Here is a 17,351-nt window from a genome sequence, read left to right on the forward strand (position 1 = left end):
TGTGCAGAAACAGCCAATCACTGACACATTTTTGTGGCTTGTTGCTCTTTTACATACAGGAAAAACGTCCTGTGTTATGATTAGATATGTTAAAGCCATCAAACTTGTACTGTTCACGTCTTCAGAAGCTAATGATACCAACAATATGCTAATATGAAAAGTTAATGTATTTGATTTCAAATGACATGTTACATTTAGGTTTGAGGAATACACCTGTTATGCCCCTGTTCCATATCTTGTGGGTTTTTTTTATATTTCATATATATATATATATATATATATATATATATATATATATGCAGTGAAGAGGCCTATATATATGTGTGTGTGTGTGTGTGTGTGTGTGTGTGTGTGTGTATATATATAGTGTATATTATATATATACTTCATATATATTTCTATTAAAAAATCCTTTTCAGTCTCATTTTGCTATGTGCCATACCCACACAACAGAAAGGTAAACTGACAGACAGACCATCATAGGGAAGTTGACGATACACAAAGGATCTTTTTTTCACCTTTCCTAGCTAAGTGACAGATAGTCACCTAAGTCCAATTTTTGGCACTGACAGGTTAGGTTTCACTTCCACCTGTATAGATTCATAGATGTTCATAGATTCATAGATTCACAGATGTTAGGGTCGGAAGGGACCTTAATAGATCATCGAGTCCGACCCCCTGCATAAGCAGGAAAGAGTGCTGGGTCTAGATGACCCCAGCTAGATACTCATCTAACCTCCGCTTGAAGACCCCCAGGGTAGGGGAGAGCACCACCTCCCTTGGGAGCCCGTTCCAGACCTTGGCCACTCGAACTGTGAAGAAGGTCTTCCTAATGTCCAATTTAAATCTGCTCTCTGCTAGCTTGTGGCCATTGTTTCTTGTAACCCCCGGGGGCGCCTTGCTGAATAAATACTCACCAATTCCCTTCTGTGCCCCCGTGATGAACTTATAGGCAGCCACAAGGTCGCCTCTCAACCTTCTCTTGCGGAGGCTGAAAAGGTCCAGTTTCTCTAGTCTCTTGTCATAGGGCTTGGTCTGCAGGCCCTTAACCATACGAGTGGCCCTTCTCTGGACCCTCTCCAGGTTATCCGCATCCCTCTTGAATTGCGTCGCCCAGAATTGCACACAGTACTCCAACTGCGGTCTGACCAGCGCCCAACAGAGGGGAAGTATCACCTCCTTGGACCTATTCGTCATGCATCTGCTGATGCACGATAAAGTGCCATTGGCTTTTCTGATGGCTTCGTCACACTGCCGACTCATGTTCATCTTGGAGTCCACTAGGACTCCAAGATCCCTTTCCACCTCTGTGCCACCCAGCAGGTCATTCCCTAGGCTGTAGGTGTGCTGGACATTTTTCCTCCCTAGGTGCAGCACTTTGCATTTCTCCTTGTTGAACTGCATTCTGTTGTTTTCTGCCCACTTGTCCAACCTGTCCAGGTCTGCTTGCAGCTGTTCCCTGCCCTCTGGCATGTCCACATCTCCCCATAACTTTGTGTCATCCGCAAACTTGGACAGAGTACATTTCACTCCCTCGTCCAAGTCACTGATGAAGACGTTAAAGAGTATCGGTCCAAGGACCGAGCCCTGCGGGACCCCACTGCCCACACCCTTCCAGGTCGAAACAGACCCATCCACCACGACTCTCTGGGTGCGACCCTCCAGCCAATTCGCCACCCACCGGACTGTGTAGTCATCCAAGTCACAGCCTCTTAACTTGTTCACCAGTATGGGGTGGGATACCGTATCGAAGGCCTTCCTGAAGTCTAAGTATACGACATCCACCCCTCCTCCTGTGTCCAGGCGTTTCGTAACCTGGTCATAAAAAGAGACTAGATTGGTCAGGCACGATCTGCCTGCTACGAACCCGTGCTGGTTTCCCCTCAGCATAATTTGTCCTGCCAGGCTCTCACAAATGTGAACCTTGATAATTTTTTCAAAGACTTTGCCAAGGATGGGGGTGAGACTGACTGGCCTATAGTTGCCCGGGTCCTCCTTCCTCCCCTTTTTGAAAATGGGGACCACATTGGCGCTTTTCCAGTCGTCCGGGACTTGGCCCGTGCGCCACGAGCATTCGAATATTCCTGCCAGTGGCTCTGCAATGATGTCAGCCAGTGCCTTCAGCATCCTCGGATGGAGCTCATCCGGGCCTGCCGACTTAAAGGCATCCAGTTCTTCCAAGTGACTCTGCACCATCTCAGGGTCTACGCATGGAAGTCTGGCGCCTTGCTGCTGCCTCTCTACAACCCCAGTGAGAGACTTGTCGTGTCCCTCGCTTAGGAACACTGAGGCAAAGAACTCGTTGAGGAGTTCAGCCTTGTCCCCCCTGTCCGTCACCAATTGTTTCTACCCATTTAGCAGGGGTCCTATTCCTCCCTGGGTCTTCCTTTTACTCCCTATATATCTAAAAAACAATTTCTTTATAGTTACTCTTGCTTTGGGCTCCCTGGTGGCCAACAAGGTTCTGGGTTGGAACTGAATCTCCTGAGTACATCAGTTCCAAAGTTTTAGTTGGAATAAGATTATGATTAGCAACTGTTTCCTAGAGGAGGGGTGGCCCCTCTTATGCCAACAGCTTAGTGGTTGGGGCAGTGGCACAGGAAATGGGGCATCTGGTTTCTAGGCCTCTTCACTGCATGTCATACTTCCCAGCAAAGGATCCTAAATACCATGTCATAGACTAAATAACGTCCAGAGTGCCTTCCGGCCTCTGGAAACCAAATGAAAAACAAGCCGGAGAAAGTGGGGCTTACTGAGGTGCATGCTTCCTTGGCAGGAAGAAAGCCTGAGGTTTTCATCCCCGCTCCCCGATGACTTTTTTGCACCTTGCATTTACTATCCATTAGATAAAATTGGGATAAAGGAGCAATGGGGTAGGTTTTTGCCACCTTCGGAGGCAGAGGCTAGAACCAGAACCCAGCTCCCCCTTCCTTGCCGGAAAGAGTCCCTTTTAGTAAGCCATGCTTACTCTGGCTTGGTTTCTACCCCTAGCCCTTCCTGGCTGTCCAGTGGGTCAGCTTCAACAAGAGACTGGAAGGGCACTGGGAAATACCTAACCCATGGCATGGTGGTTATAGAACTTGGCTGGGAAGCAGGAGATGCATGTTTATAATCTTTGTGTGAACGGGGCCCAGAACCTGAGTATCTTGTTCCCTGAGGAAGTACCCTAAACATTATGCTGCAAGGGTAGAGGGCAGTCCACCCTCTTCCTTCATACCTAGGCAATCCCATTCTGAGGTGGAAATCAAACCTAAAAGCTATCCAGGTGCCAAAAATCCCATTTACATGGCTGCATAAGTGCTGCTTAGGCAAGTCAAGAGTTTGGCCCAAAGTATTGTCAAGAACAAAGTGCAAATCAAAATAAGAATGTTTTGATTTTTACTTTTTTTTGTTTCTTAACTACACCTTGTAACATTAGTAGGTAAAATATTTTAAATGGGATTTTTAAATTCATGTTGCTCAGTTAATGTTTGGAATAATTTTACCAGTCAGCCTGTGCAAATGTTTAAGCCATTGTTGATTTGCAGAGTTGTGTGAAAACTATTATTTACTGTGCAGGAGGAAAATAGCTTAAAAAAATCTGAGGATCATTTCCATTTTAGATCAGTACAAAATTTTAAAAAAAGCATCATCTTTTAAACTTTTGCATTTCAAGGCTATAATTAAGAAGTTCTAAATAGCATAAAATGAAGCACTGATTAGAAGTTTAAAACAGAATATTTTGTATACATTTCTGCCATCAGAAAGAAATCCACAATTTTAAAGTGAATTCTCTGTACAGGTAGGCAGAATTTGTCTTTCAGAATATATTTACAGTCTGTATGTTGACATGTTATTTCAGCAAAGAAACAGTTTGATTTTCCATCAAAACAGTACAGGTTTGGTCTGCAGTCAGTATGGTCTGCTTAAGCCTTTTAATCATGTCCAGGAATGGTGAAACTTACAGAAGTCCATATAACTCCTTATTATATAAATTAGATGCATTTAAAAAAAATATTTCAATAAACCAACTCCTTTGTCCTTGACAAAGAGAGGTAAAAAATAAATACGTAGCTTCTGAGCATATCTTGGCTCCCTGATCCTCAAAAAATAAAACATTTTGTTCTCACCACTGTGATATTTCGAAGTTTTTATTGGAGCACAGTTTCAGGATTCTTCAAATAGTACTTGTTAGGTATCTAGACTACTAAAGACCATTCTTAGGGCCCCTTTGAGAATGCTAATTTTATGGGTTATGGAGTGCCACTATCTTCAAAGCATTGCTATTGAAATTGATGTTTTTAAGCCTTCAAGAAAAGCAGCTGACTCTTCTGTACACAGCAAGTAAAAACCTCTGGTGACTTAGTAAAGTAATAATTTATCTCCTGTTAAAGACACATTGTCCAATAAGTGTTTCTTGTGCCTAACTTCTTTTTCTTCTTAGTGTATTAGTAGAAGTAAAAAGTGCATTTACACAGTGGTAGAAAAAATGGGCAGCTTAACTGTTCAGAAGTACCTGTGTGCGATGCATATATCGCTGCACAACTCCAATCCCAAATTGCTTAGCTACCATTATATCAATATGAGTATGACAGGACAGAAAATAGCTCTGACTCTTCCCTGTGCTTAGCTGCCATAAGCTAAATAGTGTTGGATCCCTGTGGTGTAGTTTGTGAGACTTAAGTGTACAGATTCACAGATCTTTTGTAGAACCCTCAGTTGCTAGTTCCTAGAATCCATGCAAGTTCCCTCTGTTCCTTTGTATCCATTTAATTTTTGTTTTTCATTTTGAATAATTTGAAATAATGACTGATATAAGGACTGTAGCTCTAGGAATTAAATCCATGCTGTAGATAAGCATCAAGGCCTTAATCCTGCAAAAGCATGCAGTATACTATATGTTAAGCTCTGCAGTTGACCCAGACCCATATTACTTGAGGCTTGAAAGCTGTGTGTTTTGCACATGTGTTTTTAGGATTGAGGACTTTCTGTCCCCTTCAACTTCACCTCATTGGACTCAGAGGAGACAAACACAGCCAGATCCCCACCAGTGGCACCTTACATTTATGCACACATAAACACATGAGCACATCTACCTGTTCCTGTCAGTTTGTCCAATTTAGACAGGCAGTTTTACAATCTGATCTACAGAATGTAATGCAACTTCAGCAAAATAGGTTTACAGTTTTGTAAAATAATTCTATTTGCATTTTCAAATTTTATATCAAGGGTTTTTTTTTCTCCACTCTGGAACAGCAAATTCCTGTTGGAGTTGCATAATTTTTTAACTTCTAAAAGAATCAGAACAGTTTATTTTTTAAATAGCTCACATGCTGCAAATTACTTTGAGGTCTCACAGTAATTATTAACCATTTTACAGATAGAAAAGCAAAACTAAGAACTAAGGCTTGTGTTTATTGTTTAAGACATATTCCCAATTTTTCACCATTATGTAATTTAAATATTTTAATGTGTATAACTATAATAATAGGGTTAAAATCATGCAATCTAGGATATATCATTAATAAAGTCTGAAATAAAATGCACTTTGGGATTGGGGAAAACACTTGGGGCTAATTTCCAAGGAGGTACATTCCAATTTTGTTATGTAACACAGTTTTGCACTCAACTTCCACAAAAACTGAATGGGAGTTTGATGCCTAACTCTCTTAAACTCTTTGGAAAATCCCAGTCTTCAGTTATGCTTGCAGTTAAATGCAACTCTAATAAGCTCTTTTTTCCCTTGTGTATCACAATGCATTCAATGAACAATAAGCAGAACTGTCCTGAAGATCACCTGCATATATGGTTCTACCATCCTTTCAAACAAAATTATTACCCTTACATCATCTGCCTTACGTATTTTAGAGGAGTATTTTGTCCTTGGTCTCCAAGCTGAATGTATAGAAAAATGTTCCTTAAAGGACTGTTTGGATAATTTTTCTCTGAGGTTAACCTTTATAAATCAAAAACTTAGAAAATAAAATTTGGTCTTTAAGCCCATTGTATCCCATTCAAAAAAAGTGTCATGTGTTTTTTGAGGCTCATGTTTTGCTTTTATCCCACAATGAAAGTCCCATTAATTTCTCTGGGAGTTCCACCATAGATTGAAGCCAAGACTCGCAGAAGGGAGTAGGGATGTTGGGCACTTCAGTTTTCAAGTATCAGACTTAAGACATCTCAGAAAAAAATGATATTCAGAGGGTAGATACCCAGCATTTTCTGCAAATCATCACCCTTAAAGGTGTCTTCAAGTTGGCCCTCAAACACAGAAACATCCAGAAATGTTAGTCACTTTTGAAAATCTTGGCTTGATTGCATAGTATGACCTTACTTCTCTAGCCATTAGGAAAAATACCATTTTTGCAGCAGCTTCAGAACAGCTGTATACTCACCTGTTAACCTTTAAATAGTCTTGTCAGAACTGTTCTGGCGTCCAAACTAAGGAAACTTTGCAAAATAAGGAAAGTACAGAGTAGCTAGCAAAACACCTTAACATTCACAGTTTTGCAGAGACCAAGAAAGCAGATGCACTTTAGCCTGTGAACACAGCAGTATTGCCAACATTTCTACAAGAAGCATTTCTTCTCAGCATCTAGAGCAAATGCATATGGTGAAATCCTGCCCCTGTGACATCAACAAAACTCCTTTTGACTTCCATAGGGCTGTCAGTAATACCTTGCCTGTTCTTTGGTGCCAGGGCTACCACCCTTCCACATCAGAGGAAACACACTTGGCAGGATGCTCCTCCCTTAAATTCTGAGCCATGCCATCTGTGGGGAAGTGTTATCAGCTAGTCTCCCTTGGTCAGGCAGATGCATGGGTCCAAACTTGGACCCTTTAAAGTGAGGAGGAAAAAGGAAGAACGCTTCCCATGCCCCACGCTTCTTTAGGTGCTACGGTAAGTTGGCTCTGCTTGCTGTTTGGCATACAAGCAATGCAACAACTCTTTTCAGGCTAGGCAGTAGTAGAGAGCAGGATAGATTTATAATACTATTTTTACCATGTGTTTTTCTCACTTTACTTTACAAACCAGGGCCCCCCTCAGCTCCTCGGAATGCCATCTCAAATGTTAACGAGACTAGTGTCTTTCTGGAATGGATTCCTCCTGCTGATACTGGTGGAAGGAAAGATGTGTCTTATTATATTGCATGCAAGAAGTGCCACTCACACTCAGATCTGTGTGAGGCGTGTGGCAGTCATGTCAGGTACCTCCCACAGCAAACCAGCCTGAAAAACACCTCTGTCATGATGGTGGACCTGCTTGCCCATACAAACTATACCTTTGAAATTGAGGCAGTGAATGGAGTGTCCGACCAGAATCCCGGAGCACGACAGTATGTGTCTGTAAATGTAACCACAAATCAGGCAGGTAAGTGGAACTTCAACCTGGGAAAAAAAAATTGGGGGAGTGGGGGTCTGATCTTTTCCCCCTCTATGGGTGGAACTCCCATTGAAATGTGTGGAAGATATGAGGATGGCAAACTTGGGCCTTACATTCTTCTACAGGGCTCCCCCCACCTCCAACCTTTTGCTGTTTCACAGCATAATCATTGCAGCTTTCCACAGCAGGAATGTTTCCACTCAGCTGGAGGCATTGCTGGTTGTGTTTTCTTTTGTTTGTTTAACATAAAACAGCTCGCAGATAATCTTTCAGAGTTTTGCATTTCAGTGTATCCACCTACTAAAACAGAAGGAATATAATTGTCTCCCTTATTGGCAAAGGGACATCCTAGTGAGATCATTTTGATTTCAAATGTCGGTAGTTAAGTGGTCTTACCAGCTCAGCAAATGCTTAATTATCTTGGAAAAGCAGCTGAAGTGGAAGTGATAACACAGAGGGAGTTCAGTCCCTCTTTAGCATCCTAGTGAAAAAACAATTGGATTCAAGATGGTGAGGTGTAGCCTGGCTTCACCATGTCTCAGGTCAGGTGGCGTTTGTGAGTAATTGCTCATTATTTCCTTTCTGTTTTGTATCCTAAGCTGAAGATCATAGAGATTTTTTTTCTTTCACCTAGGGCTAGACTCTGCCTTCCACCTCTGTGGGAGCACAGAGAAATAAAGTGCTTAGATCAACCCACACAAGGTCCAAGCAGAATTACATTGCTATGTGTTCACTGGAGCACAGATACTGCACTTGTTATACTTGCCCAGGGATGCACACAGCACCCCAGAGGCAACCAGTGGGACTCAAGAAGTTGGTAGAGCCCTAGTGGTTATGTCTTCTATGCACACAAACACAGTAGGATGTAGCCCCATGTGCACACTCCCTGCACTTCACACCACACCAGCAAGCTTTGTGGAATGACGTGGAAGGCTTTTCCATATTTTGCTTGTGTTCCCTCCTCCTTTCCTTGAAGACCATGTCCTGCAAAGGCCCTTCCTTACCCATCTAGTTAGCTTCATGCCTTTTATTAAAGGACTATGCAGTACTCCCCCCACCATGACAAGTTTGTGGCTCCTGTGGCATGGCTGGTTGGTGGCATTTAGGAGGACACATACACATGATGACAGACTCTGGCCTCTGTCAGGCTCTCGCTCTCCTTTAAATACACCCAGACCACACTCATTATCTCTTTCTGTATTGGGCCCATTTATGTCAAGAGGAGGTAAGTTTGGTGAGGAAATAGGCAGCAATACAAGCATATGTGGCATGATGAAACTGGGCAAAAATCACAGCATTGCTGTAACGCATGGCATGAGTACACATTTAGTGTACAGCACAATTACCAGTGCTGCTATTGTGCATCTTGATGTTGGCATATAAAGCACAGGTAGTAGAATCAAGAAATGCATACTGCATCATGATCCAGACTGCTCTGGATAAGTGTGCTGCTCATGCAGCGATCACCTGCTATAACATTTTCCTAACTGCCTGTAGTCTGTTTGGTGAGTTAATGGCAAAAAACTAGACAGACAGTGGAATGAAATGCCAGGACAGCTGCTGTGACATGGGTGAACACCCATGCAAATTTGGCTCAATTATGGGCATAGGTTCTTCCCTTAACCAAACAGAATTTGCCTGAGCTTCAGTGAGACAATTAAACTAAGATTTCTGAATCCTCACCACAAAGTAGAAAGATGTTAGACTGCACTGGTTTGAATTTCATCAGTATAGCTCAGGTACATATTTGTACGCTCAGCAGCCACCAGAGAGACCACTGATATGTTGTAGCTAATCAAATCCCTGCCCTGGAAATTAATTTGGATTGCTGATGTGTCAGGCAAGCCATGTGAATATATCTCAAGGAGGGGAAAGAAAAGCACTGTCGGTCGCTGCTCCCTGCTGATTGATGTGGCAGGATGCCTTTAAGAGTAGCACCAGCGGATGGCAACCTGACACTCACAGAAACACCCGCTTAATGCAAATAAACAAGCATTGTGATTCATAATACCATTTACCATTTTCCCTATCAGCAAGGCTCTTGCCAGCAATTTTCTTCTCAGAAAAAACATATGTTCTTCTTATTGGATTGACATTAGCATTTCTCAGTTAGCACTGGATATTTCCCTGACACTTGGAGTTAAACCTATATACACTTTAATGAATGATTCTGCATGGGTAAAGATGGCACATTGACAACTGCTACTTTCTATAAGGAAATCTGAGTTGTGCATCCGCCTCTAGAGAGTCATACCAGGGGTTACATGCATGACAGACTCTCCAGGTATCAAGTTGAGGATATTTACCTTTACGCAGGTGTTACTTAGATAACTTCTTTTGAAACAGCTGCTTTGGAGAAATATTAGACGTGGGAGTTTCTGATGATAAGCATAGTTCTTGTGAAGGATAATGGAAGTTATGGTTGTGATTCACCTCTAGGCTTCTCTGGGTCTCACCATTGTAACTGCACTGCAGACAGTGTCATCTTGGAATAAAACTGAAAGAACTCAGTGGTCAGTCAGGCCCGAGACCCGATGTTTGTAATTCACTGTGCAGTGTCGAAATTACATCTTTTGCTTTCCTCTGTTTGATTTTTTTATGTGATGTTTGGAGAGGCCCTATTCAAATGTGCTCTCCAAGGCTAGTTCTGCAGTCCTTACCCAAAAGATGAGCCAGGTCCCTTTGAATAAAAGGGCCCTACTACACATTCAAAATAAAGCTGCATAGAAATCAGCTATGGAGCTAATATGCATTTTCAAGCACTAACTGTATAGCTGGGTGGCTCTTTTTATAGCGGGATAGTCATTTTTATCATGTCATAATTATTGTGCAGGTGTGGGTGGTCTAAATTTATTGCATGACTAACCAGTTACTTGTGTGATAATTACTTTGCATTTGTGTCTAGTCTTACTTTGCATGTGTGGCCAATCTAAATTCATTGCATGCTATACCAGTAAATTGTGTAATATATGCAACATGTAGCAGGGGCCAAAGTTGTGGTCTCCCTAACTTCCTTCACTGCCACTTGGATACTGATTGGAAAAAGGGCTGGTGCATTCTTTTTGCTGGAAGAAAGAGTCACAGGGGGCAATTTTTCAAATGAGTGTTAGATGTTCCATGGGAACTGAATGCCTGCAGTCCCTGGTGCCTTTGAATATCCCCTTCACAAATAAAGCAGTCTTCAGTTTGCTGTATACTAGCCACCCCTCACTTGCAGAAGGAAAAGGAGGAGACACATGCATGGTTTCTACAGAGCTTATGTGTGTTCAACTCTTCTTAAAACCAGTCCCTTTAAAGGTGGAACAATGAGTTTCTTATATTACAGCAGATATGGTTAGACATAGGTAAGGGGTTCTGCATTCCATTGCACCAGTTTCGTTAAAATGTGAAAATATGTTTGCCTAATCTGGTGCAGTGAAGTTCAGAATCAGGCCATTGGGAACTGGTATAAGACTTGAAGCAGACAAAAAGAATCCAGCTAGGAGTCATACTAACCTTAGGAAATTTAAAAATCATGTCATGGGGCAGCTCTGGTAGATACTAAAGTTGACAGAGACTTGCTAACCAACATTACAAAAGGAATGCCTAGTCTTTTTCTTCCTTATTTCCATGTAAATCCCCAAGAATACTTCAGTAATTTCAGAAATTAAAAAAAAAAGCATGAACAGCAGGATTTCAGCTGCTCCAGATGTTTTTTATATATGGAAACTTTGGCAGCAAGCAATGTAACTGGTTTTGGGTTCTTTTAGGGACTGTTTCCTGAAAAAAAATTGCTTCTTTCCTAAGTAATTTCTCTCTCTCTCTCTCTCTCTCTCTCTCATTTAAACTGGCACCAGTAGTCAGTCTGCCATTTTCAGAATTATGAAATTTTATTTTCTGAAAGACATGTGTGAACTGTCTTGACTCAGAATTAGATTTCAGAGTACAGCAAGAAAAATACTAGTTCTGTCTGCAAGAGGAAAAATATTACAATAATCTGTGAGATAAAGTTGATTAGCTAACCCTGGCTGATCAGCATATGGAATCCAATAATGTTGGGGGTTTTTTGCTGAAGAATTTGAGTGATTAAATGATTAATTTATGACTGTTTAATATTCAAAACATTGTGACCACAAGACCACTGCATGGTCTAAGATGAGCATAATAGAGGATCCTACTTTCATGGAATAATTCATATATAATTTGGACCATGGTTTTAGAAAATAAAAATTTGGCTGCTGAATTCTTATTTTGAACCTGAACCAAGTGACCAGCCTGTTTTTCAAAGGCACTGAGCCCCAGCTCGGTTTCTGCGTATTGGTAAGGCAAGAAGCAACAGAAGGAGAAGTCAGATGAGGGGGGAAAGGTAGAATAAAGGCTATTCAGTAGTTTTGAAGGGAATATCTAAGCCAGATGAGATGAGTAGAAGAAGGGTAAATTAAAAAAAAACACAAAAAACCTGATGAAAGTCAGCCCTCAAAATCCATCTGCACTTCAGTGTTGTCTGCTTCACTGGGTATGCACCTTCCAACTTCAAGAGTAAACAAAGAGTAGGTGTCCTTTACAAAACAGCTGTTTACGACGTAATCCAGATTCATTCCCTAAACTCTGAATGAGGCAGGTTTTCAAGGGGAAAATAAATAATATGATTATGCCACACAAAGGACTGCATTACGGTTGCATCAAATTGCCATATATTGCATATTAAGCTTAGATGATATCTGTGTGACAAAGGTTCATTCTGCGCTATGAGTAGTCAATATATTTTCCTGAGAAGCAAATTTATATGGAGCCTATAGTTATCCATAGGCTAGAAGCAGAAAAGGTTTTTGCTACACAGTTGTGGAGTGTTCTCTTCAGGATACTTCAATGGAGGAGCTTTACAACTCAAGCACTCTACGAGACCAGACGGTGTTGGTACAAAACACTTGCTCAAATTCAGACAAATCACATCTTGACTGCATTGGAACTGAACTGTCCTCCCTTGCTTCTGTTGTATACATTAGCAATCAGATAGCTTCTAAAACCCACAATGCATGATGCCCCCTACACATTGCATGGCATGGGGGAATTCTGCTGCCCATCGGGAGCTCAAGGAGGGCTGGTACTCCAGGGTCAAGGTTCAGTCTTGGTGCATATAACAGGTCTGCCAGATGCACCCGCTCTACCTGTGTAGTGAACACTGGGCATATAGGTGACATAATATAGCCCTTGTTCCCTGAGGAAATAACTGTAACTCAGGGTATCTAGTTGTGCACTGTCATGTAGTTGCAAGCTTGACATTAACTTTTCAAATGTACCATCTGGGTGATTGCTGTTTCCACATTCCACCTCATTCCCACCAATGAATTGACTTACTAGAACATTCATGGAAAGCAAATATAAGGAGGGGTCAAAGCACATCTGAGAATAATTCAGTTCACTGGTCAAGAAAATATTGGGTTATTTTTTTTGGGGGGGGTGGGAGGGGGGCCTGGAGAGGAAGTGTTTCACAAACAGAGCCATGTGTATTAAAAAGGACTCATAAATCCCCTGAGGTCTTCCTTCTTGCCTGATCTTTACACAGAAAGAGCCATTATGTGGAACTTTTATTTGGAACCTGTATCTTACAGACTGGATCACTGGGATCTCAGAGCATGTTGGTTCTGATGTATTCTCATGACTGCACATGCACACACACTGAGGTAGATTGGCTAAAATCTCTTAAAATCACACTTTCATTGTTTGATCAATACAAGATTCAAAGTGACCTTGGTTATTTGTTGAAGTTCTTTGCTTTCCCTGGAAATTTGTAATATTAGGGCAATCAATTATTATTGTCAAGGTATTGGGGAAGGGGAAGGGGGGAGAAGGGAGAGTGAAAGAGAAAACGCCCCCCAAACTGGTTCCTTCTTGTTTTAGTGGCAGCTGATTTTTACTCCAACACCTGATCTTACTTGATATTCTGCTTATGCAGTATATGAAAGCAGTGCTTTCCTATTCTGTTCTGATTAGTTTGCTTGGATAAAGTGTAAGACATATGGGACTAAATGTTTGGACAGAACATGCACAGAACATGGAAGTGGTCAGAATGGTCATGGGCAATGAGAACTCATATGTACTCAAGACGTATGTCAGCCTTATTCATAACAGATTGCCAAGACTTGCAGGAATGTAAAAGAGAGCTTATTGAATCTTTTAGTGTAGGAGAGGTGGAGAAATTAACATATATTGAAAACTGCTGCTTAGCTACGTACTCCAACAGTGAATTTCTGTAGGGCAGAGGAATGAACCAAATGTCAGCGAAAGAGTTTATCTGCCTAGGATTGCAGTTTGTCAAAATGTTGTCATCACTTTCCATCTAAGGTAAATGAATTAAATTTTTTAAAGTTTTGTCCAAACTAAACATGTGAGTACCTTTTGAAGGTGGAAAATTTTTTTTCATTACTCTCTAAATGAAACTTACAGCTTCTTTCCTGACCTGTGGCCTTGTCAAACTGCATGGCTTATCTTTCTGTGGTTTTAACCCTTTGGAGACCACATTGTATACAACCTTTGTAAAGTTAGCATTGAAAGAAAAAGAAACTCTATTCATATGAATATTCTTTATGTTGACCATCAAGTACAACATCTAAGCATTTCTAGGTAAACTACATTTGCTTTGTAAAATTTCAGGTGGACTTGATGGAGCTTTCTGAGGGTCTTTTCATAATAGAAGACAATTCTTCTTGGAATATTTCATATAAGCTGAGCATACGAGTGTGAATACACGTAAAGTACACACAGCAATGTTTCCATGTACCCCCAGAAAGATCCTGTCAATCTATTCTAGACTGATGCATTTCCAGTCCATTTTTTGCTTAATAATTGAAGAACACTTGCAGGGACCAGAAGTTCCTGAGGTGAATTCGACATGCAAGAATAATAAAAAAGGAAGGAGCTTATTAAGCATGAGGAAATGTAGGCACTAATGGATCTGGACTGTGAGGAGAAGCCATTGAAGAAGATCCTTACATCCTTATTCACACGTTTCCTGGCTGTTCTGCTCTCACCATCACCCTGAAGAAAGCCGAGCAGTCATATATCAGAATAATGCTGCTATATATCCTTGCCTTTCTGGATGCCATTGATTTTTGGACTTTTTGCCAGCCAGTCTTGGACTTTTGGCCAGTCATGCTTGCCATTCTGGAATTCAGAGCAGCTACCTCAAAGACACTGCTTTTTCTTGAGCTTCAAAGCAGGAAGCTACTCTGAAAACCAAGCTAATAGGACAGGTTATCATATTTTGGGGAGCAAGCCTTTAAAAAAACTTTTAGCTTCCATTCCTACCCAGTGTCCATGGCCAATGGCCATGTCTGCATGAGATGCTGACTGCACAGTACCCCAAGACTACTGCACAGTGTCATGCTACTGCACAGTCAGCATCACAACAAAGCTGTTCGTTGGCACTACTGTACAGTAATGCAGGTTACTGTGCAGTCATTTAGTACCTGTATAAACCATCAGAAACTACAGTACAGTAATGACTGTGTAGTCAGTGCCTCGTGTAGACACGGCCATTATAACTGACACTGAGAACTGACTGTAGTTGGCATGACTCTGAGTACAGGGTCAGCCTAAAGATTTTGGGGTGGGTCATCAAGATTACTCTTTGAATGCCCACCCCCCTTGCAAAATCCATGCAACTCAATTTACAAATGAAGAGTATGAGTGTTTATGGGATGGGGGTTGAGGGAGAGGGTGAAGAGTTAGATGCTCTCCAGTCTCCTGGTAAAGAAGTAGAGTCCAGCTTATATCCTGGATATTTCAGCTGCATCATATTTTCAAGGATCTTTTTTCAAGGAAAAGTTCCAGACCTTTTTCTTTATCAGTGAAAGCAAAGAGTACATTTCTAATTCCCTGTTCCTTTCCCACCCCATATCAGAGGGGCATCCAACCAGGGTCTTCACGGATCCCTAATAATAGCACCATTATTTGGCCATTGTTTATTTTGTGGGGGAAAAAACCCACTGACAGTTACATTTGTTTATTTCCTCCAATCTCAGATTTATGAACAATATACAACTTATCTCATGTACTACTTGCCAGAACTTTATTTTATTTAGGAGGCCTTTCCTAAAAATAGCTCATTCAAAAAGCAGTCTCAGCAGGCATTGTAAAGATCTCTAAATCAAAATTGACAGTGATGATTATTTTTCTCATCCAGGAAAAAGAATTGTGTGAGCTGCCATATTAATTTCCTTCTGCATTTTCAAGATGTAGCCAGGGTAAGGCATAATAACAGCAGCCTTAATGGGACCACCTTAACAAGGGGATGAATCAGAACATGTATTAGCTGGTCAGCACATAAAAAATCAGTCACAGATCCATCACAGATTTGATCAAAAAGATGGGACCACCCTAAGTCACATGGAATTTGAACTTCTGCAGTTCATCTCAGCACCTCCAAGGCCAGAACACTGACGAGAACCATGTTCTTAGTTAGGCTGGAAGATACCTCAATAGTCATATCAGCTGAGGGGTCTTGCAATCTGCAGTCATTCTGGAAACCTGGTCAGGTCATTGCTGGATATGTCTGTGCCTGAAAAGACATTAGGTGTAAGTAATAATGGACAGCTGGCTGCAGCAGAGGAGTATAATCAAGTCACAATGTTTTACTCCAGGGGCCTCCTATTTTAGACAAGGATGTGTATGAGATGGTTTGGATGATTCTGCCTCAAGCAGGGGGGTTGGACTAGAAAACCTCCTGAGGTCCCCTCCAGCCCTACTTTTCTATGATTCTGTGATTCGGTTGAAACAGAGTTGGGCCAATGTAAAATTGCAAAATCCTCCTCCCCTCTCCTCCCTTCCCCTCCCCCAGTTGTTACAGTTTTGGCAGTTTTGCCTGTGGTTAGATCCAGGGCCCTTTAAAGATAGTGGAATGATTTTCCTTGATAGGTTCCTTATCAAATCCTATCAAGCCCTTTAGTCTTTGTTCCTCATACAGAATATATTTTTATTTGTAAAATTGACAAACTCTGTTTAAAACTAGATTCAGATACCCAAAATCACATGTGAAGGTGCACATGCTGATGCACACACAGTATAATTAGAAGTATGAAGGTATGTTGCAAAATGCTGATTGCATTGGAGTCAATGGGAAAACTCCAATTGACTTCAGAGAGACCAGGGTTTTACTTGCAGCTTTTTTAAAGGATTTACGCATATAATCAGGGGACAGAACTGTAGGGTCATATAAAACAGTTCACCTTCATTAACGTGAAATAAAATCCAACATGTAGTGACACATAAATAGATTATTCTATGAAATCTCTTGCAGTGACTAAATCCATTGTAAAACCTTCATCGCACACCATCCTATTCCTGAGTTGCAAGTTCATCCCAGCCCAGATGGCTGGATGTCTGCTACCAAATGAATTATGGATAAGTTGAATATTTAATAGTTTTATTTATAACTCCCTTGTTGGTAATTGCTGTTTCTCTTAGTTTATCAGGCTTTGTATAGCACTCTGTATGTTAGAAACATGTGATGCATGTCAACATTCAAACAGTTCCTTGGAAGGGTGGAAATTTCCCTAAACTTAAAATATTAAGTTTGAGGTCATTTCTATTGTTATAGTAGGTGAGATAACCCATTCAATGGTGGACACGCACATTAACAGATTAAATAAAAAACATTTCATACATCTGCAGAAAAACATTTTAATGATATGAAATTAAAATGTATACAGATATAAATAAACATAGTATGTAATAAGAAAAAAGAGAGAAAGAAACACATCACAATTATTCTTATAATTACATATTGGCAATGGGGTTCAGCTTCTGACATAAATCCTGTGTTGTGCAATGTTGTATAGGTGTAATTCCCCTCTCCATTCCTTCCACCATTACTGAAAGGTAATGTCCTTATAGCAACACAAGTGCTTTTCTGTTGAGATGTGTCACATATTCTAGACACTCAAGAAGGGTAAGAAAAGCAAACATTTACTTCCCTTCCAGAAAATTGTCTCCATAGACTGTGCCCTGA

At 41.0% G+C, this 17,351-nt stretch overlaps 1 protein-coding gene across 16 annotated transcripts in view; it reads left to right on the forward strand.

Moving 5' to 3' along the window:
- EPHA5 (EPH receptor A5) overlaps window positions 1-17,351 on the forward strand; it is a 365,570-nt gene that overhangs the window by 181,096 nt on the left and 167,123 nt on the right. For 12 of the 16 annotated variants that reach the window (XM_059722183.1, XM_059722189.1, XM_059722186.1 and 9 more), the window contains exon 5: window positions 7,016-7,351. The exons of the other annotated variants lie outside the window; for them this stretch is intronic. In XM_059722183.1, the coding sequence (XP_059578166.1) occupies window positions 7,016-7,351 (336 nt within the window). The remainder of the gene's footprint in view (window positions 1-7,015; window positions 7,352-17,351) is intronic. 16 annotated transcript variants of the gene reach the window in all.

Source organism: Alligator mississippiensis, chromosome 2 (genome assembly GCF_030867095.1).
Source record: "Alligator mississippiensis isolate rAllMis1 chromosome 2, rAllMis1, whole genome shotgun sequence".
NCBI classification, from domain to species: domain Eukaryota; kingdom Metazoa; phylum Chordata; order Crocodylia; family Alligatoridae; genus Alligator; species Alligator mississippiensis.